Source organism: Larimichthys crocea, chromosome XXIV (genome assembly GCF_000972845.2).
Source record: "Larimichthys crocea isolate SSNF chromosome XXIV, L_crocea_2.0, whole genome shotgun sequence".
NCBI classification, from domain to species: Eukaryota; Metazoa; Chordata; class Actinopteri; family Sciaenidae; genus Larimichthys; species Larimichthys crocea.
In genome coordinates, this window is record NC_040034.1 from 8,703,344 (window position 1) to 8,728,256 (window position 24,913).

A 24,913-nucleotide genomic window follows, 5' to 3' on the forward strand; every position below is an offset into this window, starting at 1 on the left:
CGCACAGCAGCTCAGGCGTTTAACAAGAGGTCATAAAATTAAATGTCAGGCACCGCATACACATGCATAGATTTTGACTGTGTAGTTTATGTGCTATCTAAACAGCAGACCACTTCAGTTTTGTAACATCACACCTTTGCTGTGACAACAAGGGACTGAAGTAAATATTGTAAGCTGAACTTATATTGCCAAAAACATAAAAAACTCTTTGTGTGCTGGCGTGGCGTCAGTGAAGAGCAACAACCTGTGGCCAAAACATTGCATGTCTTTGTTTAGGGTCTACTAAAGGGACACATAATGAAAGTATTATTTTCATTAAGCTTGGGAGCAATTTAGTGACAATGTTTGGTGTGTTTCAGGCCACACACATTCTCATTTAAAGCTACTGAAAGCCTTGAACTGACTCTGGCACAAAGTATGACATATAGAGGTCTGAAAAAATTGTGTTTGCATGAAAGAGGAGATATTAAAACACGCATAATTATGAATTTAACAGACATTAAAGGGATAATTGGAAGTTATTCAACAGGTAGGAGGTAGGAGTTCATTTGAATGTTAAAGTTAACATCTTGAGCAATGGTGCGACGTTATGAATTGTACATGACACTGCATTTACAGCGGTTTATGAATCACAAACAAGTTTGACAACCTGCTCCCAGTCTGGAAAAGGTTTTGTTGCCATGCCAACTATGATGACAGGCACTCTGGAGCGGGCACTTCTCGGGGCGGGGTTGACGGGCAGGTACAGCACATTTTGTTGCCAGCTGACAAGGCATATGCAGAGGACATGCTTACGACTGGACTGAGACAGAAACTGTTCCGGGAGTTGAGTCATTGATGACGTATCACTAAATAAAATCACAGCTCTCTTTGCTGCACAGGTGTTCCCCAGTGTTTTTTTTGCAGTGCAGTTGTGCGGGTTCTAGAGGTGGCTTATTTTCCGTTGGGCCCCTTGACCTGTTTAAGACACTTCATATGCTTATCCCAGAGGGAAACTGAAGACCTGTGTTAAACAATAAATCAAAACCCCTCTCTCTCTCTCTCTCTCTCTCCCTCTCAACTCTGTTCAATCCTCCCATTTTCAGTCATCCGTGTCGACCAGAAGAGGGGGTATTTTACGGTAAGCCTGGGCCTCCTGGCTTGACAGGGGTAGTAAATTGATAGCAGAGCTAGTGGAGCTGAGTCAACAAGCAGAGTGGAGAGGGATACGGAGGTTTTTAGGGGGGGGGGACCTTGTGCTGCAACTCCACTGGGCTGCTGGGAAGGAGCAAGGAAATCCTGGCAGCTGTAATCTTTACTGGAAGATGTCGCTACGACCTCTGAGCTGCCGTGCATGTGCGTCAGAGAGAAGCTTTGGTGTACCTCACTTCTGCTTTTTTTTTTTTTACTGAATATGAAATTACCCGTAGCATTGGCAGGAGAGTGTATGTTCATATGGGAAGTGACAATGAATAGGTATGTGGTGGGAAGGAAAAGGGTGGAGACAAGGAGGGAAAACATTAAGTGAGTCACTCCAGTTTGTGTCCTCAGACAATGAAGTGTCTCTCCATCTCTTTCTCCTTTCCCCTGTCATTCCACACTCTGCAAAGCCAATTTCTCTCCCTCGATTCACCGTTTTCCTCTCTCTTCCCCCCCCCCCCCTCCTTGTTTTTGGGACTTGTATTCTCCACCATACGTTATTGCATCGCCTGAGCAGACCGGTTTGTTCAGTTTTACAATAGGACCCAGGCTGGAAAGGCTGGCAGAAGCACAAAGGCTCTGCTTCTTTACTAGGAGCCGCAAAGAAACTGAAGGAGGGTATTGTTGGGACATAGCAAGCCTCTGCATTACATCAGCCCAGGCATGCATGCAGAAAATAAGTGCATGCGAAATGAGGATGCAGACAAACTTTTACTGCACATTTATAACAACAAAAGACACCTGAATGTATTCATGCAAACTGTTTATTTCCATCTTTACCCTCACTGGTGTTCCCTTACATACATACAGGCATGAAACAGAAACAATGATAAAATGAGGCTTTGGTAAACTGGGTCAGCAAGGCTATTTATGTGGCTCTGCATTGTTTGGAGTTGGTCGCGTGCCCTCACTTCCTCAGAAGAATGGATGCTTTTTTTTTTCTCTTAATGATTAATAGGTTAAGGAGGTGAATTTTTCCAGTGTTTCGTCTGGAGTATTTCCTTAACTTGAATGGAAAAAAAACATGAGAGGCATTTATTTGCTCTTCCAGTAAAATGCAGTGAGTTTGATATCAATTCCTTGAAGCTTTAGTCTTTAAGGCTGCGTGTGTGTGTGTGTGTGTGTCTTGGTGTGCAACACAAATATCAAATTGTGTATACGTACATGTTGGTGTGTCTGAGTTATTTGTTCAGTGAAGGGACTTGTGACACAAAAATGAGTTTGTCTATCTTTGTGAGCACACACACAGCACCACTGTGAACGCACACGCAGTTAAAACACAACATCCATTCTGCACTGTTCACTGAGCAGCAGTAATAAGTAGTTACAGAGTGCAGATAAAAAACATTTTACCACAAAGTGAGCCTGATTTTTCCTTAGTTGAATATGGTTCAAATAACCCCAAGTCGCCTATAGAGCTGGGACAAATTTTCCCTTCCTAAAGCTAATGTGGGCAAATATGTGGTTTTGTGGTAAAACCAAAGGGAGCCACTGTATTTGATGCGGCTTCCTAAAATCACATCTGCACTTCGTACTGTATTGTATCACTGCTCTGCCTGAGGCAAGGTTCAGTGATACACCTCTTTTCTTGGGAGTTGACAGGTTTGACAATGCCAGGCATGCAGGAGTTATGCTCTATACACAACACAACACTGTATTTTTTTCCCCCCACCACCTCTCTGATGCATTCTTTTCGTTCACTTTGCCAGTAGATTTCAGAAGAAGGTCATTGGGGAGGGACTTCAGAAATCCTCTCTCTCCTCTCTCCTATGAAAAAAAAAGTCTTTTCATGAGATTAAAAGAAGAAGGGAGAAGTTTTGGAGCCTGCAGCCAAGAGGATCAAGGTGCAAACACCCAAGGAGGCGTTACACCTCCAAACCCCTGATTAAAGGGCAATTTCACAGCTGCAAAAACGCTCGCTTGAAATGTGAGGAATATGTGCAAAGGACTGCAAATCTGACATCAGAACTTTTGAGTTAGAGCATTATTCAGCGATGGTGCATATTTGATAAAGTGTGCCTCACTCCCCTCAATCCATTGAAATTCCTCTCCCTTCAGTTTAGTCTGTGAATGAGGCATTCTGCATATCCATGGCGACCACAGTGGAGACTCTCTGGAGTTTGCATAGAAATGAGAAGTAAGAATGAAAAGAGACGAGGGTTGAGGGCACACATACACACTCTCTCCTCTGTCTCTCTTTCTCTTCTCTGCAGTGTGCCAGAAAGCACAAACATTCCCACGTGATGATGGAGTTTTCTCCCTCCCTCCCTCAGCGGGGCGGACAATAGAGCGCGCTGGCTGGCGCACCTCCGTGCGCACACATTCACAGAGTGGAGTCTAAACTCGGTCAAAGACTGAGAGGTCCGACTTTAGGCAAACGATTCAGCTTAAAGACGCGTTCAGGGGCCGACACTCTGAGGAATATAACCTCTTTTTTAGTTGCTTTCTTGCACCCGATGGAGGAATAAACAGTTTTTTTGTTTTTCTACAAATGGGAATTACATGCGCGTGTGAAAGTTTGGCTCACTTTTCCCTTCTGTGATTGTCAGATCCGTTTTCGCTCACAAACATGCCGGAGCAAATAAGCATTTCGGACTTTGTGGTCCTGACAAACGAGGATCTGTCTTCGCCCGGGACTTCAAGTTTTCAGTCCAAAATGAGCGACTGTCGCAACACAGTCTCAACCTTGGAGGAGGTGAGAGGAGAGGGTGGCGCAGAGAAACGTGCACCTTTTTTTTAATATCTGTTGTTTACCTGTCCTATATGAAGTAACCATATAGGGTGAGCCCTGACTCACCTGTAGGCCAGTTTACTTTTCTTTTTTTTGGAGAGGTTTTTATAGCGCCGTGAAGATGAACCATTACAGGTCGTAAAACATTTTCTTTGAAGTTGTCTTAACATAGTTTCCAGGTGAGAGAGACATGCAGACTTTGCTCCTCAAAACAGTTTCACCACAATAGCTGTAATATATACCTAATGCTAAAGGCAGCATGATACATTTACAGAGGTGCAGGTGCAAGGGGGTTTATCTGTAGATCCAGGTCTGTGATTGTGTGGTGATTTTAAGGTGACCTGGTTGGCCCCAATACTACAATTCTGGTTCTGGACTGGTGTATTTTGCATCATTTTGCACCCCAAAACTACTTAATGGCTCATTTAGCACTGTTGTGTGTGTGTGTGTGTGTGTGTTTTGTAATGGGTGGTCCACTTGTGCTGTCTTCAGGACTGCTGGATGTTGGCACTCATGGTAAGTCAGTCAGTTCTGCAGAAAAAGGAAAGGTTACATGAGGTAGCATACAGAGTTTACTTGGCTTTGTCCTCAGTCTCAGACCAAGTTGGGACACAAACAGAAACACACACATGACACAGCAGACAGTGTTCCCCTTTGGCGGATGTATTGTTTTTGTGAGTGTGCACGCTCATGCTGGTAAGCGTGCCTGTGAAGGCCAGTGTGTGCATTTTGTGTTTGAACTGGTACATTGGCTCAAGGCTTGTTTGACAACTGTGTGTGTGTGTGTGTGTGTGTGTGTGTGTGTGTGTGTGTCGAATGTTTGTGTTTATTTGAAATCTGTTCTACCAAAGCTCCTCGGGCAAAGGAGGAAACAGAGTGAGGCTGCCATGAACCCTGCCATTAAACAAATAATCCAAGTGTGCACACAAGTCAGGCTTTCCGTGTCTGTCTTCCTTGGGACATAACAGTATGGTCACTGTTACCCAAGATGGAGTTCTGGTTTCAGTTAGAGCTCTCATTAGTTTGAATCACTGTGTTTTTTCTGTGACAAATTGGATTCTGAGGATAATTCGCATAGTCCATGCAGGGAAAATGATACAGTTTCCTATGCAATTGTTGTTTGACAGCTGTAACAGTCTATAGTCCAGATATCCTGATGTTTGACTCATGTAAAATGATTTATTCCATTTGATACATCACCAAATTGTGTACAAAGTCTTTAAAAGGTCTGTGAAAGATGAAAGGTCTTTGTTCCTTGCTAGAAACAGACTGCTGAGCAGAGAGAGGAACATCAGAGTCCGGGATTTATCAAGAGAACAGTATTAGACAGCTGTCTGATGTATTTATCCTGGACTAATGTCCTTATTTATGGCCATGACATACTGGAAAAGACATAGCTGGAATAGCTGCTGTGGGGAGGGACATGCTGGAATCCTACACATGTTGTGCACACAGACAGACAAACAGACAGACAGGCAAGCAGATGTAAATGCAACAGTCCCGTTATAGATAGATCTATGGTTATTATGTTTAGTCTGCTCAGCTGGGACCGGCTTGATTAATGGCTAGGGCAATGTGTGGGCATGTGTGTGGTTTATGGCGGCAGGCTGGGATACAGAAACTCCATTTACTGCCCCATACACTTGGCTGCTTGTTACTTATTACTCCTAATTAGAGGCAAAGATAAAGGAAGAAAGGCAAACGGATAAGGAATGGTTTCGTTTCCTATTGCTATAAGCTATAATGGGCTTTATGTGTTGTCCATAAAAGTTTTTTAAAGATCGTTATAATGTTTTTTTTCCCTATGGTTAAAATATTTAGAATAAAATACTGTAAGTTATCCTGCAGCAAAGCGTGTCATCATGCTTTGTGCAGTAAGTAAGTATCAGATGTCTGTTAGTCATGAAATATTATGCCAGCAGTCGCACACACACCCCAACAGCAGGTGTACACAACCTTGCATACGGGCACAAAAAGGCACTGTGAAAGACAGTGGAGTTCCTTATCATCAGCACACTTACAGGTGGAGCTGCCAACAGGTTGTTCTTTGTCTGACAGGGTCTGTCTGTGTGTCCGTGTGCCCAGATTTCTTTCACAAAGTTCAACGTCCTGTTTCGTTGATCTGCATCAGCTTGTTTCCACTGTTCATCCCCCGTCCACCAACCACCTTCCCAAGCAGAGGAAACTACAGCAGCGGTAGCATCAGCAAGCAACTCCCATCTCCCGTCTCCACTAAATCACTCTCCCATTCATTGTCTGCAGACTCACATTACTCAACACCCACACCGCCTTTTAATTAGTGAGCCAACACTTAGGGAGTGGACCTGACCGAGAAAGACTGGGGTGTGTAAACAACACCATCTAACAAGGCAGAGTCTCTGTTAAGTCTAGATTACTGGCTCATTAAAACTATTTTCGGTGGCACATAGGTGGAGTGCAACATGTCTAGCCTGGTGAAACAAGTGGCCTGTGTGTGGAGAATAAACAGGATGTAGTTGGTTTGGAAGAGATTGATTGTCCAAATACAATCAAGCCTGTCTACATCATGTGTCATGTTTATGGAAAGATTTCCTTCCGTGGAGAAAATCCCCAGTCTGGTCTGAGAAAGTGACAGTCAGTCAGACAGGTGAAGGAAATGCAGTGACATCATTCGGGGATGCACACAACAAAGCAAGATTGCCATGTTGGTGAGTTCTGACTCACCTGTTCGCCTTAGTCATGCTTCATGAGAAAATTAAGCAACGTAACTGCTGTTACGTGCAAACGAGCACAAGTTAATTAACAAATTCTTCCATCTATTAAAGATCGTAACTCCTAATCTATACGGTGGAGAGAGCAATGCCTTGAATAGATTTTTTTTGTCACACACTCATCTTTGTGTCTCTGTTTTATTCCAGTCTCTGGAGATGGACCACACAACTCTACAGAGGATGAAGAAGATGATCAAAAATATACACACTTCTGGACTCTGTAAGTGTCATTGTGTCATAATATAATATCATAAACACAATACATTACAAGTTTAAGGAAGCAATTCCAACTCAAAGCTGATTTACTCCCTGTTTCTGGACCTTTTAACTGTTTTACAGTCTTGATCAGTGGATGGAGCTTGCTCAGATGGCTCAGTAGCTGTTATGATTTCATCCATAGCACTTTGAAGACTTGTTATCCATTTTGGCTTTAAGTTATATGTGAAAATGTATTCTTGAGCTAGTTCAACTGAAGGTCCTCTTTTTCTAGAACTTTCATCAGCACATGGACCATATGGGATTCATTTGTCCAACTAGAATTTACCAGATCAAGAATGAACTTTCATCTTATGATATTGTATAAAAGTTGTATGGTATTAATTGTAGTGCAAGTTTGATGGTTTACAAAATCCATGGGGGAGGATGTCTTTCCCCACAAATGAAGCATGTCAACTCAGCTTCTCGTTTTTAAATAAAGGTCATCCTCTACTACGGCAGGATGAGCTGTTCTGTGTAAAGGGTAGCCTCAACATCATTCATTGTGCAAGCTTGGTTGAGATGACCTCATCAAGCTCGTGTGGGCAGTAGTGTTTATAAGTGAGGCCCCCTTGTTATGGGACCGGGGGTGCGTGTGATGTTGGGTGATTGTGTTTATATCCATACCAAGCGTATGGTTTGTGGTGTACACGTGTGCCTGCGTTAAAGTAAATGGTATGTGCGGTTTCGGCAACAACGAGCTGCCGTACAGCGACCTAACAGATCCACTGGGTCACAGAGTGAATGTTTTTGTGAGCATGTATGTGTCATGTAGGCTTACAATATGTCATCATGGCTCTATCAGAAGTGAACATGCTTAAGATGTGAGTGTTCGCCTCAAAAATGTGTGGGGGAAACAGAAAACAGCGCAACATATCCTGAAGTTGTTTTTTCTGCGCTCGCTTTACAAGTCTGCTTCCCATTTTAAGGCTTCAACTCATAGTTTTTAGTAAAAATGAGTCAGCGAACCAGCTGCCCAGAATTAGGCAACCAGATACAGTCAACAGCAACCGTAGCTCCAGAGAAGCACTCCATGATTGTTCTCCATACGTATCCATCTTTATGTTTTCTTCTATAAGTACAATCATGTGGGTTAATTCCAGTAATGTAACGACATTCTGCCATTTTGTTGTAGAACCCCTTAATCAGTTCTGATGTTAATCAACAGCCTGACTCACCATGCATACAGACACATTCGTACGCCCACTCCTCCCCCACAAAGTTTGATGGTCTGTTACTGTGTCATGCATGCAAAAACACACGCACACACACACACACACACATGGTGAGATGTTCTCCTCTTTCATTTCTCTATTCCCATAAACTGCTAAGTACCACTTTTCTGCCAAGATGCTGTGGCCTGTGAGTCTGCGTGTGTTCTGGCAGAGGAGTTAGAAGAGTTGAGTTGCTCTGCTGGTATCTGTTAAAGGTCAGCTGTAAAATCATCCTCTGAACTTTTTTAATGACCATGCAGCCACGACGCTCAGTGCTGCTGCTTCCCCTTGATTTTAGTCTCCTCCATCCTGCAGCGTGTCTGCATTCTTTCCTTAAATTCACATTTTTTTCTGTCATCCAAAATCTTCCATTTGCTTTTCAGCCAGCTGGTACAACTGTGTCTATCTCCCAGATATAGTCACGTTAACATTTCTATTTCTCTTGAAATGGAAAATGGAGCAGAGATGAACTTACTGTACTCTTTCTGCCAATTTCTGTTTATTCTGCTTTGGGAGCGTCTGCAGATGTTAGGTTCATATTTTCCTCTACTACTTCCTTTTAATTGTTAATCCACAACCACCAACAAATGATTTCATTGTTACGTTAATGTTGTTTTTTGTCAGTTAAGATGTTTCTGTATCAGACATTTGGTTTTAATTGTTCATCAGTTTCATCAGAAAACTCATGACTTCCACGAAATGTAACTTATGTTTATTTGATGTCCCCCTCAAAATAGCTGTAGGGTAAAACCTCATTTAGTGTAATGTAAACAAAAGTGGTGCCAGTCGGGGCTCAGATTCTTTTCCTTTAGCTTTTTTCCACATAAATTCAGCAGATTGAGAGCCCACTAAGGTCATGACCCTTGGGAAAGTGACCTATGAGACCAAGAGAAACATGGGTCTCTATATGTTTGCCTGTCTCTTGCTCCAGGACGGGTGGAAGCCAGTACTAATTTATCCCACATGCTTGTCTTGTTAAAATACTCTCACTGCAACAGGGCAAGTTAATCTGCCTTCTTCACATTTTCTGCACATGTAACTCAAGTCTGAGTCAGCCTTTAACTGCCTACGTCTATGCTTACTTTTTGTGTGTTGTTTTTCAGCCCATGTGGATAACAAGGAGCTGTACATTGAGGTCCTGGAAAACCTGGGGAATAGCCACCTGACCCAGGACAACAATGAAGTCTCCACAGGCTTCCTCAACCTTGCTGTGTTTACCAGAGAGGTCACAGCCCTCTTCAAAAATCTGGTGAGGAAAGAAGAGATGAGTGTGGAGGAAAAGGGGGAAGGCGAAAGGAGACGTTTCCTTAAATTAGCTGTCTTTACTAGAATTCAAACCACACACAGAAAACCTAGAGAACTGTGTGGCGAGGGATGGAAATAAAGACAAAATAGCAAGTAAATAAGCTGAATTTTAGTTGGTTTGTTTGAAACAGCAGCAGTTGAAAGAACCCCAAATCTCTTCCCATAAGATGTTGGGTGTATGTGTGAGTAGTAAGTGTGTATGCTAGTGCATACATGCATGACTGAATGGAGGAAAAGGTTTTTTTTTTTTTTTTTTGCAGCTGTACGCTTGTTTCTCTGCACTCCAAAATCTGGGGCAGTCCGGAACCCTCCCACTGATAGTTTCTATGGCGATGATAATTCATCCCAGACCTCCATGTGTGAGTCAACACACACCGTCTCACACACTCCTTCCCACGTGTCAATCATGGCCTCACAGGGGACACTGAGCTTTACATATGTGAGGAGGAAGTGGGTGCAAAAGGCGAACAGGGGGTGATTTAAGGAGTCGTACTGCTAAATCACCCTGAGCGCGTCCCTTAATGCCACGTGTGTGATTAAGTGCTTGTCCCAATACCTCAGTGTGCACACAGGCGTGTGTGCATTGATCCGCATCATCTTAACTGTACATGTGTTGACACTTGGGGAGCAGGTATTTCCCCGTGGTAGAACTCCATATATTAGCTATTAACTACCTCAGCTTTTGGATGCCAACCAAAACATTCTCACCTGTCTCGAGGCCTCTGTGTCAATATTAAAAGGTCAGGTCTGCGTTCAGTTCACGGAAGTGGTTGGACAATATTTATGTTAAGTGCCGGGTGCAGCTTGGTTGTAGTCCAACGGGATCCATGGAAAAGGCTGCAGGAACACTTACAGGCAGACCTTGTAGATTTCGAAAGTGGTCAACTGGACATTTCTGGTAAAGAGATGAAGGGTAACATAGTCACGCTGCACGCCTAATTAAAGATATGACGTATTTCTGTGGGGGAATTTATGCTAATTATGCATTAAACTAAAATGCAACCTGTCTTGCTTGTTGCTTTGTGATTCATTCTCCCCAGACCACGGTAGATTCAGTTCATCTCATTTCCATCCAAGCCTCAAATTATCTGAACTTCCACTTCACTGTACACAAACATCATTGCCTCCTTCCTCTCCTCCCATTCATCAAATATTTTTTTTTACAGTCCTGTGTTTTTTTTTTCTGTTTTTTTTCTCGATGAATCACCAGGTCAAAATGACTGAATCACCTTGTTTTGGGGTTATTCATGCTCCTTCCCAGAAATGTTCTAGTCCATAGAGAAATAAAAGTGTGTAGAACAGTTTGAGTGCATGTGGATCTTTGCTCATACTGTAAATGATAAGAGCCAGCTGTAATATTGGAATATTTTACTCATTTCCTCTGTTTTGACATGTTTTAGGTACAAAATCTCAACAACATCATGGCGTTTCCTTTGGAAAATGTGCTGAAGTCAGAAATCCGGGACAGCAGATTAGTGAGTCTAGATTTTATTTCAATTCATTATATGCTAATAAATGTGCTGGTTTACACATGATGATGACATTTTCAGAGTCCTTTTTTATGACAGAGACACTACCCCTGTGTAATGTGTCAATATTTCGTAGATTACACACAAGTACATTTTCATAAATAAGTAATATGGATATGATAGCCAGGCAGTCATTGTTCCTTTCACTCAGCTACAGCTTAATATTTTTTAAGCAAATTATATCAACTATCCTTCACATAGACTGTAGTCTGAAGATAACATTGATGGTAGATCCCCGAATTACGACAATAATCATATCTGATCTTTTATTACAATAGGACATTATTGTATAAATGCATTGTCAAGCAACAACCTTTATGCCAGCACCCATGCTTCAAATAAACACTGTTCAGGCTGAATAATTCACCAAGTCAATTTCAATGAACCAGCTACAAACAGTATATTCTGACTTCATATTTTTCGAGATGCTCTGATTTACTAGAATCCGGATGGTATGGTTTTGTAGATGTCCAAAATAACTGAGATATCACCGTGTAAAATCCTTTTTCGGGTGGATTTCCTCTTTAAGCACATAATGCTGCCTGTCTGTGTCGCAGACGCAGCTGAGCCTACTAAGATATTGGATAAGATTAGGCTGTTTATGCAGATTAATGCGTAAGACCGAGCTATGTTCCATCACTGAACTGTGCAGTGCCTTGCCTAGTATTTGGCCTTTTGATTTACCATGCCAACAGACTAGTGAGTAATAACAGGCTAATGCTTTTGTAAGCTCCTGTCACTGCCCTGTCTTCGAAACAGCTGATCTGACAGATGAACATTGCTTCAGTATAACTGTGGAGGTAGGCAAACTGCTACTTAAATCCTGTTTAGCCAGATTGCAGTCTAGTTAGCACAACATGAGTAATCATGCCTCTGCTGCATGAACTGTCTGGCTCCACCCACGAACTACGCAGTAAACAAAGTACTGCTTCACCCGAGTGCGAAGTTAACAATGTCATGTTATCACTATTGTCTGACTGTAACGTATCTTCTCTTCAGGAGCTCAAGAAACAGATGGAAAAGAGCTGGAAGGAGTACGACATCAAAATGTAACTAACCATACTCTTAGTTACACTTACTCACATTCAGTTCTTCATCTCAAAGCCTCATTGCTTCATGAAAAAAAATAGAAGCTGAAGCTTGAGACAGATGTTATTGCCTAAGGAGAATCACATTGCACATTTAGAGTTCTTTCTAGTCTTTTTCGGGGTCACAGAAGTTAATATGATAATAGTTCATTCCTCTTGGCCTTTCTCCATTACATTGCTGTGAAATAAAACTGAGGCATTGCACTTTGGAGCCATCATTTGATCTCATTCTGATGTTGGTTTAAAGTGCTTTTTTAATGCTGTAAGGCGAGCTCACCTCTCCCTTATTGTCTTTCATCCAACTTCCTCTTCGCTCTCTCTTTCTCGCTATGAGGAAAGAGAATGAGTTAGTGGAAAAAGAAATCCCAGAGTTAAAGGGGGTCCATCAGGCAGATTAGAGATTTGTGAAGTACAATGTGCACGTGGCTGACTAAGGATAATCTTTCTTTCTTACTTGTCTCTCCCCCTCGCTTCTCTTCCGCCGTCAGAGGGAAGTTGGAGAAGGAGAGGAAGGAGAAGACCAGGCAGCTGGGGCTGATCAGGATGGAGGGATCAGACGGAGTGGAGGACATGGAGAGAGAGAGAAGGACCTTCCAGCTGCAAATGTGTGAGGTGGGAGGATTAGTGCCAGTCAAAATATCAGACCCAGACACCTTTCACATACCTGAGGTGGGCTTGATTTAGTTCACATGGGTGGTCTGCCTTGTGGATTCCATATTCCATCCATGGTCAACAGCGTGGCCAGGCTCAATCCCCTTTGTATCTCTCCAGTAACTCCTATGATGGAAAAAATATGTTTTAGAAAGTCAGGCATGAACTTAATTGGTTGAGTCTTGCAGGGCTGGGTCGTATATATTACAAGGTGCAGTTCAAAGACAGATGAAAATGCTTCATGGCCCACACCTGAAAGCCAAATTGGGGGAAATTCTTGTGAAATGCTGTGCTGTTACATTGCAGGTGGTGTCGTCTAAGCTAAGTGTGTTAGTGCACATTTAGCTGGAGAAAACACTGAGAAAAAAAAAGGTCTAACCCTGACTGAGACCAGCTGTTGAGACAAAGAGGAGAGGCAGGGAAAATGGAATTTCCACTTGTTGCAAGCTGCTCCACCCCTCTGTCTGTCTGTCTGTCGTTCCTGCTGCATACATACAACACACAAACTCACGGAAATATACACAGAACATAAACACCTGTCTCACCTACAGAGAGACAGATGGATTCAGACTTGGGTTTTATGGAGTAAAGACAATATAATCATTCCTTCCATGCAGAGCTAATATATAAACTTCCCTCAAAGCTTTTTTTCTCCCTTTATATAAAATATGGTTTTAGATTTGAATAGGGTGGAAATTATTCCCAATAAAGCCTTCACTATGTGTCTGTGTTATTCACATTTTTCCAGTTTCAGTCTACAAGGTTCACTGACTGGCTGCAGTGTTGAAATAAGGCACATGACCATAGAAACAATATAAAGCAGTGTCCGAGAAAGTAAGGAGCTGCACGCTAAAAAACATGCTCAAAACAGGATATTAAAGTTGTGTCTAGGATGAGCCTTAAATTATGTGGACCGAAAAATGGTGGCTTTATGTTCATATTCAGGCTCCGTGTTTTTCGGTGGAGAGCTGCCATTTCTGGAGCCATTTTTAACTGTCTGTGTTTATCCTTTCAGTATCTTTTGAAGATCCAGGAGTTAAAGGTGCGTCAGGGCCCTGATCTTCTCCAGAGCCTCATCAAATATTTCCAGGCCCAGCTCAGGTCAGCCAACATCATCTTTTCTATTTTTTGCCTTGTTACCATTTTGTTCTGTGTGAAATAAGACTAAGTAGAAAATGTTTTTGACTCTTTCATTTTCATGGCTTCAAACGCATATGGGTTTATTTCCTACCTCAGCGTTTCAGGATTTTTCATAACATTTGAGGTGCTTTGGTTTTCACTCTTCTTTTACAAGCTATTATTACCGTCGTTAACCGCTTACACATTTTAATCATACCGTGGGTTTTATGTGGGAACGGAGTTGCTTATACAGCTTCAGCATGTGGTGTTTTGGTTGGTGTGAAGTAGGATGTTTGGACTCAAGTACCATCATGACTCAGCGTTTGTTCTTTTTCTGATCTCAGTTTCTTTCAGGACGGGCTGAAAGCTGCGGAGAATCTCGCTCCGTTTATCGAGAAGCTTGCTGCGTCTGTTCATACGGTAAATGTGCAGAGTTGGCTGCTGGTGTGTCTCTCTACCTGCATTACATCAAACAGTGTTTATAGGGGGTAAATGTTAGTCATATAGTATGTCTGCAAAGAGTTTTCTTTATGGCCATTTTTTTTATGATTTCAGAAGAATCTTAAGGGGTTGAAGTGCTGTGCCAGCTGCTGTTGTTGTCATGGCTGACTCAAACTGATTTAATCACAAAACAAACACAAGCATGCACACACACACACAGACGCACACACACACATACACACACTCTCTCTCTTTTTCTTAACTTATTTTCTTCATTTGTCGTCCGTTGCTCTCTCACAACAGTAGGTAAAACCTTGTCCCAGAAGGCACTTGCAGTAAAACTTAGTGTAAATCACAGTGTGTTCTTGTTCCTCCTATAGGACTTTTTTTTTCTGTTATCCTTTCACAACAGCCAAAACCTCAGCCCCCCCTCCCCTCCTCTGAAATTTCCCCCCCAACTGACCCCACAGGCAGGGACTGTTATTGGATTCTGTTCCCAGAATCGCTTCCCCTTATTTCCAAAAGATGAAACTGAAAGCATCCCTCATTTTCATTCTTTCCCTGGTGCTGACCTATTTCTCCAACCGCTCTGACTGGTTTCCAGTCTTCTAAAACCTTTCTGGATAGAGCACTGGAAACAGACTGTTAACTCTGATACTGGGATCGTTAGAGGTTTTTCTGGTTCTGCATGGGCAGAGCAGAGACCCGCTCAGACATGCCAGACCTCAGGCTCGAGAAGGAAATTCAGACAGAATCTGTGTTATGGTTCCCAGGAAAAAATACTGAAATATTTTACTTAAACTAACTTATGTTGCATGCAAGACCGGTCACTCTGCTGCTTTAATACAAAATGAACAACCTCCGAGGACGACACGCCCCAGTATGAGCTCTGTTCTGCATTATTTAGACCATTACACAAAGCTCTGATGTATCGTCATTCCACACCCAATTCTTGGAACAAATAAAACATTGCATATGATCGAATTAACATGGGAGAGCACCAAATGCTGTTTTTCCAACTAATATGATTTCTTTATTGCTGCAATTGAATAAAGTGACTTTTATGATGTTATGTGTGTTGTAGGTGCGTCTGGACCAGGACGAGGAGGTCAAACAACTCACTCAGTTGAGGGATTCTCTCAGATTACTTCTGGGAGAGGCGAAAGAGGTATGCTTATTCCAAATTCATCACCATTGTAATCATTACATATGAATTAAAACTTTGAGTTGGCAAACTTTAGAACTTCAGTTATACCGTGTTGGTATGTAAACAAAATGTGCGCTCTAAGCAGCAGACGGTTTTAATTGCTAGTTATTACAATCAGATGACTTTGTCTTGCCACATTTGTTTTATATTGTTTTCAGTTTTCATGATCTTCAGAGCTGACTTGAAGCCTTTGAAGTAAAGCCTGTGTAAAATCTGTGTTTGTGTCCCAGGAGTATATGAACAGGAAAAACTCTGGCAACGGATATAGCATTCACCAACCACAGGGCAACAAGAAGTATGGGACGGAGAAGTCTGGCTTCCTGCTCAAGAAGAGTGATGGGTGTGTAAAAGCATTTGTTACAGTGGTCAAATGTCAGGTTACAGGCAGTTTTAACACAAGTATTGTATTAGAATGAGAACACAAGAAGACAAGATGTGGAAAAACATGCATATTAACATGAAAATGTGCCGTAAAGTCTGCAAATAATCATGTCATTTAATGTGTTGTAGCTCATTAACAAAAGTAATTCTTGGATGTACAAAGGCTCCAGGGTTTAATCAAATCAAAGTGTTAAACGCTGCTCACTAACTGTTTGGAGCAGTAGTGATCAGAGCTGTAAGCAAGTAAGGCATGGAGAGAGAGAGAAAGGAGAACTCAGACTTTGTCTAGCCCACCTGGTCTTCATTATTGTGAGATGAAGATTCAAGCAGGGGCCCTCCTGTGGAACTTATTGGCGGACCAGCTAACTAAGCACATCCAACTTGTGTCTCATGCACACGCACGCACGTACACACACACACACACACACACACACACACACACACAGCTAGATTACAGTGTGATAAGGAGAGGGGATGTGGTTCAGTAGGGTAAATGGGAGACGGTAGAAGAGCAAACTTTACTCAGGCCCGCTGACACAAAACAGAACACATTCTCAGTCATTTTACTCGACTCAATCAGGATAATGAAAACAAGAGTGACGCACTGTGACCCACTTTTTTTTCCACTTGGCATTTCATCCTGCAGGATCAGGAAGGTATGGCAGAAGAGAAAGTGCGGAGTGAAATTTGGCTGCTTGACTATTTCCCACAGTACGGTGAGGACACAAGACTGTCACCAAGCATTTGAATTCTAATCAAAGTGCATCCATCAACTGAAATTTGTCCAGATTTTCCAATCCATACCGTGTCTGTCTTCTGTCTTCAGATCAACCGACCGCCAGCCAAGTTGAACCTACTGACCTGTCAGGTGCGACCAAACCCAGAGGACAGGAGGACCTTTGACCTGGTTACTCGTAGGTTCATTCCTAACTTTTGACCCTTAACACTTTACCCTCCACTTATCATCATTAAAGACTCGAAAGAGTCATCTGCAGTGCAGCTGTGTGGAACCTCGCCCATGTGCTCCCCGCATTAATAGACAGATTTCACTTGATATGACTGCCAGAAAGTTCATACGATTCATCTAAACTATTGTGATGTGGAAGGAGTAGTTGTGTGTATCATGCTTGTTTTGCTCCAAATCTCGTCATGCTACCTTAAATACCACTATCCTGTTAACCCTCATCACTCCTTTATTTTCTTCAGATGCACTGACAGTGTATACCACTATTTTTCCCTCTCCATAGATAATCGGACATACCATTTCCAGGCAGAAGACGAGCAGGAATGTGTGATGTAAGTGCTGAAACTACTTTTAGGCTGCATGTTCCCTTTTTATTCACTTCCTTATCTCTGGTGTTACCTCACTGTATAAGCAAGTTGTTACAAGTGGCCTATTGGAAGTGGCTTGTACGAGAAAGAAGTTGTGCAATGTTAGACGCCGTGTCATAATGACGAGAAGCGTACTAAAGATGACAAAATAAAAAGATTGTGTAATAATATGGAAGCTTTTATAATTACTGATGTATACAGTGAAGAAGGGCTGAGACAAAAAGACAGTGAGACTAAAGGATCCAGGAAAAAAAGCTGTCCTCTAGGAGCCCTCTGGTCCAGCTGGTGTTGGGTGGAACTTCTCTTTCTAGCCACAGACGGCAAGCAAGGGAACTTTGTTTTGTGATGTGGAGACTGAAAGGAGTGCATGTGAGTTTTTCTGTCCCCTACCCTTCCCTTGTGTGTGGGCCTCTCGGCACGGCACATTCTTTGATCTGATGTGCTGTGTGAGTTTAGGGACAGAGGGAGATGGAAATCGTTTGTAGAGAAAATGTACCAGAGCTTCACAAATGAAAGATGTGAGGTTCAGTATGAGTCTGGGTGGTAAAGAACTCTCGAAGCTGAGAAAGTGAGAGTGATGATGACTTATTACTAGACAACTGAGTGAGTTGAGCAAAAACACATGCAAAACACATGGTGGACCACTTTTGATCTGGTGGGGGAAATGGTTGAAATGATCGATTGTTTGGTTTCTCTTGGTGCCACAAAGTGTGGGTTCCCCTCCAAGTGACCTGTTATAAAACAGAGATTGGAAAACCAAATAATCTTTTGCCTCTTTTATTAACAGTTTTCCATTTATGTGTTATATCTGTACTTTAGTTGGGTGTCAGTGCTGCAGAACAGTAAAGAGGAGGCCCTGAACACAGCGTTGGGAGGAGACCAGCTCCACCTCCAGGACAGCGGGCTCCAGGAACTCTCCCGAGCCATAATCGCCGAGCTTCGACACATGCCTGGCAACGAGGCCTGCGCTGACTGTGGAGCTCCAGGTCAGCCGGTCATTGATGTTGATGATCACTGCAGAATAAAATGTGGAAACTTTCAGGAGATTGACTGATTATATTTTCTAACCACTTAAATGTATTTTATATGATTCATCATTCAATTCTGTGTTTTTAGAGTCAACGTGTTTCTAACAGTTCTCTGTGCATTCTCAGATCCAACATGGCTGTCGACCAATTTAGGCATCCTGACCTGTATAGAGTGCTCTGGCATCCACAGAGAGCTGGGTGTCCACTACTCCAGGATCCAGTCACTCACTCTCGACCTGCTGAGCACCTCTGAGCTTCTGGTACTTAAAACACACACATGGAAACACACACACTCCCAGTGGATTTTGTTTTGTCATGATTTCCTAGTTACAGACATTATGTAACCGTCTGCCTGTCATTGAAATGCTTTAATATCGCATCTTTCTGGCTGCATTGTCTCTCACTTCAGCTGGCTGTTAGTATTGGAAACACTCGATTCAATGACATCATGGAGGCGGGCCTTCCGAATGACTCTGTAAAACCATTACCACAAAGTGACATGTGAGTCCCTGATTTAGTTTAAACTAAATAATCTGATTGTTCAAAAGAGTCTGGTGATTTCTATTGATTATACTTACTGTGTTTTTCCATTTAAAATCTGTTCACTTAACAACCAGGAATGCCAGAAAGGAGTACATTGTGGCAAAGTATGCTGAGCGTCGCTATGTAGTGCGCAGAGAAGAAGCAGATCCTGGCCGGTTGTATGATGCTGTGAGGAGTCGTGACCTCACTTCTCTTCTCCAGCTCTACGCCGAGGGTGCCGACCTGGCCAAACCACTCACACTGCCTGACGGACAGGTACAGATCATTTACAGCCACATGTGGATTTCCACACCTGCTTCTCTTCCTGAAATGTGTCCCATTAGGGTGAGAATGCATGTAATAAACCCATATCATTCCCACAGATGTCATGCATTTAGGCTGACGGCTACTTCCTGACTAGGCCACCCACCCGTCTTGTTTAAAAATACACACACACACACAGTTGTGCGATGTTACTAACTCGTTCTTAACACTTCAGTTCATTGACCTATCGCTGAAACGGCTAAAAATAGAATCAAATCCTTCTGGTCTTAAAAACATGTTTAAGACGTACACTATGTAGGAGGTGTGTTGGATAGTTAGAGTATGTGAAATATGTGTTAATTGTTTTCTTGTGTACATGCTTCATGTATGTGGGTGGGTAGTCCGAGGCCCTCCCATCTCTTTTGGCCTCTAATCCAATCTTTCCCTCCCTTTTTCTCTACTCATCCTCTCATCTTGTTTTCCTCCTCGCCTCTGCTGTCTCTCTTCGACGCCTCGGCTTCTCGTCTTTAATCACATCCTACCACCCTGTCATACACTTCCTGCTCAGCATAAGCAGTGTGTGTAACACTGCTGACTTCATTGTGTGTGTATGTGTGTGTTTGTTTGTGGTGGTTGGCCCTCGTTTATTATTTCAGCCTTAAGGTCAGAGCTCATGTCTCTTGAGAACTAGTGAGACGAGCTCATTGAATTACGCAGGCACTTCTCTGTTTTTCTTCTGCGCCTAACACAAATAGAAGTTTCCACTTTTTACCACGCAAACACAAGTGAGCTGTTACGCCATCAGCCCTCTGACATCAGCTTCACTGTTGTGAATGCCACTGACAGTGAACTGGCAAACAATCTGACTTAATTCCTCCTCTTCTCTTCCTCTTTCCAGGGGATCAGAGAGACAGCTCTCCATCTTGCTGTGCGTCTGGAGGAAAGAAGCTCCCTGGCGCTGGTGGATTTCCTCTGCCAGAACAGGTCAGATGCTGACAAGTAGTCAAGCATGATTCGTTACTCCTCTGTATGAAGAGGGATGATCAGTATTGTTCCACTTGCTTGGAGAGTTGTTGTTAACATTTAACACCATCTGTCTATACTGTATGTTCACTCTACAGCAACTGTCTGGAGAAGAGAACAGCAGAAGGAAACACAGCTGTTCACTACAGCGTCCTGCATCACAAGCCAGAGTCTCTTAAGTTACTGCTTAAAGCAAAGGCAGCCTTACAAACAGGTACCTTTAACTCAGGTAACTCTGTTTCTCTTTCACCCGGTGCAATCAGCAAATACTTAAACCGTTTCCTCTTTTCCATCACCTATAGTGAACTCTGCAGGAGAGACCGCCCTTGACGTCGCCCGTAGGCTACAGCACACGCAGTGTACCGAGCTGGTGAGACCTCACGTTCTTTCTTTTAACTTCTTTTTTTCATCTTCATGATTTAAAAGGAACACACACAGTCAGATATGTTCATAGAGGAATCGTGTTGCAACATTAAAATGCCTACCAGAAAGCCAACTCTAGAAACAAAACAAGACAACTTCCACAGCTGGAAATACTACCTTGAAATAACTCCCCGTGCAGCAAAGCTCTCAGCTAAGGACTCACTCCCAGGACAAGGGATCATATCCTCATCAGGTCCCAGTGTGTATCATTTATAAACTGGTTTTATTTTCTTACCGGACATCTGCCCTGCTGAATCAGACCTTCCTTGTTCCTGTTTGATTGTGGACAGGGTTTGTTGTTTAGAGATTAAAAAGGGTTAGACAACAATTAACCCTGTTTCCAAATTGGTTGAATTTCATTTTGCATTTAGGTGATCTCTCTTTTTATTTTTTTATTTTTTCTAAGTTGCAATGAAGTGGGTTGTGGGTTGTCTCTGGACTCTGGGGAGTTTTCGTTCAGTGAGTTAATTTGACCTGCTACAGTGATATGACTGATAATTGCCAGTCAGCAGGGAGTTTTCTGTCAATAGAATTTTCCAAAGTTGCACATAATTTATAATCTGCCCTTTTTGTAACTGTTTTTACTTTATTTTTATTTTTTTTAATGTTGTTCCTTTGTGTCAGTCACAAAATGTCAAATGTCTCAAACAAAAACATGAAAATATTTGTACAAGCACTCAGTCTGTACATAATAGGTGACTCATAATATTATGTGTTTATAGTGGATATGTGTAACGTGGAGACGAGTGTATCCTGAGTTTGTGCTCCTGTGTTTAAGTTGGAGCTGGCCCAGAGTGGGAAGTTTAACTCTCAGATCCACGTGGAGTTCACATGGGAGACACAGCCTCAAGAGTTTTATGACAGTGAAGATGACCTGGATGAGAGGGTAAGGAGCCAATCTCATTAATGACTTTGTCTCTCTGCCAAAACAACATGTAGAGAAGAAAGTTTTAGGGGTTTTCCACTGCAGTCTCTACTCAAATGATACGAATGAGAAAAATGCCTTAAGAAGAAAGTTGAGAAGAGACCAGGGATTAACACTGTGCTCTTTTTAACCTTCTAGGTGAGCCCTTTGCCCAAAAACCGTTCGCCTCTGTCCTCAAATGGAGGTGGTGGATCTTCTTTTGCCCGCTGGAGTGTGGCCAATGGTGCCAACGGGGGTCCTGGAAGCAGGCCTTGTCAAACATATGAGAATCTAGATTTCTTATACAGAAATCCCCCAGCCCACAGCGCCCCCTCTGGAGCATTGACACCACCACCACTACCAGCTAAATGCATCCAAAGAGGTTAGCCAAAAAACTTAATCTGCATTAGAAAAAAATGCCCTCACCTTTATATCTATATCTCTCTATATATATTTTATTACTTGTTTCTTGAGCCAATGCACTGTGCTGGTTCATTTGAAATGAATGAAATTAGTGCTAGTTCTGTAAACAGAAACGATGTACAGTGTTGCTCTTGTTCAAATCTTGTTCATTTTCTTTCCCTTCACAGGACGCTCTGACCCCCAGATTTCGGTCACAACGCAGGAAGGCAACCCGATTCCACGACGCTGCTCGGCCTCACACTCCTCCAGTCCCCAGACGCAGGCCAGACATAGCTCGCCTTCAGCCAACACAGAAAACCAAGGCCAAGTGGGCAGACCACCCCGGTCTCCCCACGGACAGGGTGGTCTGCTCAGAGGGCAGAAACAGACCTGGGAGAGCCAGTCTGGTGCTAGCTCTGGATCTCAAAGTAGTGTCACACCAGCGTCCTCTCAGAACCACATAGGGCCTGTCAGGTGAGGCAACGTCGCTACAATGTGGCAACACATGTTTGTTAACATGATTGTGTAAAGAGAGCCACTGGAAGCTGATATGAAAAATAAAAATGTAGGTATCTCTAGTTCATAAAACTATCCTTAAGACAGTCTTTAATGGTCCACTTTGAAGATTATCCACCTAGTCACAGTTTTAATGCAACAGTTTGATCAGTATTATTTCATGTGACTTCTCCACCCTCCAGTTCAGAGAAGACCACATCCTATCGTCGGACCAGCAGTGGAGGAGGCAGCCAGGGAAAGTGCAGTGTGTTGTCTCCAAGTTGTGTGGGCAGCCAGGAGGAACTGTACTGCAGCTTAGTGGGGAATAGTCCAGGCCTCACCCCAGCTCCGGCACCAGCACAGTCATCCTCACCTACCGTGACCTGTGCCCCACGACCCCGCAGGAACGCTATGGTACAATCACACAGAAACCTCTTTCTGTTATATTATATTAAGCCATAGTTTAGGTCCTCCATACCACATGCTTCCACTCCACAGGACTTTTCTTTTTCTGTGGAGAATCAGAAAAAGCCTGCGCGATTTCACAGTCAATATAGATTTGTTGGTGGCACGCTGAAAAATATATCACATGTCTCCTACAGGTTTCTGGCAGCAGGCCACACCAGAAGCGTGTCAAGGCTTTAGTGGACTGCAGAGCAGTCAGTTCTGAGCAGCTTGCCTTTTTCAAAGATGAGATTATTGTGGTCACGGCCAGTCATGACCCCCACTGGTGGGTAAGTGCAACTACAACTTCTTTATTATTTCACAGCCTTGTCCGTTCCTCTTTTGGGTTAAAATGTGAATCATTTAACATGAAGTGAGATATGTGTATATATAAAACTTTTCACATGTGTTCATATCATAAGTATTACATCACTTTTTCTTCTTTAACAGGTTGGTCACATAGAGGGGGATCCATGCAGGAATGGGACCTTTCCTGTCAACTATGTACATAAACTCACAGACTGAAGGGACGTGGAAATATAAAAGAACTGTATGATAACATCATAGAGGAACTGAACCAGCATGGGATGCTTACTGGAAACTCTATCGTCACCACACAGTGGATTTTATCTACAGGAAAATGACAGTTTTGTTCTCCTGGATCTAACTCAAACTAGAGGGTTTGAGTACCCTGCGAATATTTCCACATGAGGATATTCTAACCAAAGGACACATGAGGATATAAATGGAACTGTTTTAGGCATTTTTACCCTTTAATATTTACCCATCCTGAAAACCAACAAGGGAACTGAAGGCTTTTATAGCCTCAAAAAACTCATTCCAAGGCCAGTATTTGCTCCCATGGTCTGTTCTTAGTTTTTTTTAATTGCATCAAATTTCTCCAGTTGTCTAAAACCATGAACTACTATTAATAGGTACGGATGCATTTGTGGTTGAGGTAGAAACTGCTCTAATGTCCATTTATCTATTAATGACTCATTTTATTGCAGATGTCTAAGTTGTCCATAATGATCTAGGATCTGTACCTAGAGGCAAAACTTACCTGCAGGGCAAAACCCTTTAAGGCACTTTAAACTCATTGAGAAAAAAAATCTTCTGAAGAGTTGGCAGAGCTATACATGTGTACTTAGCCAGCTGCTGTATGGGGACGGAGCTACTCTTTGTTCTTAACGGAAACTTTCTAGTCTTTTTAAATCACCGTATACTAAGACTTGGATTTGAGGTTCAAACCTGCCCAGTGTGTGTTGCAGCCTGCCCTGGGACTCTCAAAGGGGCTTTGTGCCTGCCAGTCTGTCTCCAACAAAGTGGCAGGCGTCTGGGCAGCCAGGGGAGAGATCTGAAACTTTAGCTTAGCCATCTTGGCTCTGGGCAGAGCTTTCTGACTGCAAGGAGGGTGGAGGATCCAGTTTCTTCTGGCTCCAGGCGTCTGTCTCTGGAGAACCTGAAATAACGACCATGTGTTATAAAAGAAAAAAAAAGACTGTTCTACCACGAAATGGCACTTGAAGAGAGCTTGTTAGTAACAGCACCCCTCTGCAGTAATTTGTTCACTGAACACACAGTTACTGTGGAGACGTGCGTATCACCAGATATACACAAGCACACTTGCACTTACTTTACTACGATTTAGGATCCTTTAGGGGAGAAAGGAGAGTTAGGAGTGGGAGAGGTGTAACTTTTTATACTCGTAACGAATACCAAAATGTAACACATTTCACAGCTATTACACATAATTTGTTGTACATACTTGTCTAAAAAGGTTCACTGTATATATCACCTGTTTTCTCATCTGCATTATAAAGGATTGTATCATCACAGATAGTGTTACTTCATGTTGATAATTTGATGTCGGTTTCATTAGTTGTCCAAATGACTGTGAGAGAGGAAAAAAGGGAATAGACACAGTTGCATAATCAGTATTCAGTGGTGGGTAAAGGTGGGCATGAAGCAGATGTTCACTTCCTTTTAATCATTCCTGAGTTTAAACAAAACTGGTGAGTCTGTTTGCTCATGCCGTTTTCTGCCGATATCGTCTTGTTACAGTGTTGAACAAATCACGAGACAGGCGTGTTATCAGATAATTGTGGAGCAGAGGGTGACTGCACGTAGGAACTGTAAACAATAGTAAATTAACTCATTTCAGTCAGTATATTTGTAACATACACATAAGAGGTGTTTAATAAAGTGCCATTCAGTTTTATAGTG

At 42.6% G+C, this 24,913-nt stretch overlaps 1 protein-coding gene across 1 annotated transcript; it reads left to right on the top strand.

Moving 5' to 3' along the window:
* Positions 1–3,424: 3,424 nt before the first annotated feature.
* On the top strand, positions 3,425–24,913 carry asap3 (ArfGAP with SH3 domain, ankyrin repeat and PH domain 3). The gene is made up of 26 exons (XM_027274781.1): positions 3,425–3,874; positions 6,808–6,880; positions 9,233–9,378; positions 10,835–10,909; positions 11,963–12,012; positions 12,540–12,663; positions 13,718–13,803; positions 14,166–14,241; positions 15,347–15,430; positions 15,700–15,809; positions 16,497–16,566; positions 16,677–16,764; positions 17,098–17,146; positions 18,002–18,168; positions 18,337–18,470; positions 18,620–18,711; positions 18,828–19,008; positions 19,895–19,980; positions 20,118–20,233; positions 20,322–20,389; positions 21,221–21,328; positions 21,506–21,728; positions 21,937–22,222; positions 22,447–22,657; positions 22,846–22,977; positions 23,138–24,913. Exons 1-26 carry the CDS (start codon positions 3,749–3,751, stop codon positions 23,210–23,212), a joined length of 3,036 nt encoding a protein of 1,011 aa, XP_027130582.1. The 5' UTR covers positions 3,425–3,748; the 3' UTR covers positions 23,213–24,913.

Coding starts and splice junctions, on each gene's coding strand:
- asap3 (XM_027274781.1), top strand. CDS start 3,749: ATGCCGGAGCAAATAAGCATTTCGGACTTTGTGGTCCTGACAAACGAG. Junction 3,875..6,807: donor CAGTCTCAACCTTGGAGGAG/GTGAGAGGAGAG, acceptor GTTTTATTCCAG/TCTCTGGAGATGGACCACAC. Junction 16,567..16,676: donor TGACTATTTCCCACAGTACG/GTGAGGACACAA, acceptor TTCTGTCTTCAG/ATCAACCGACCGCCAGCCAA.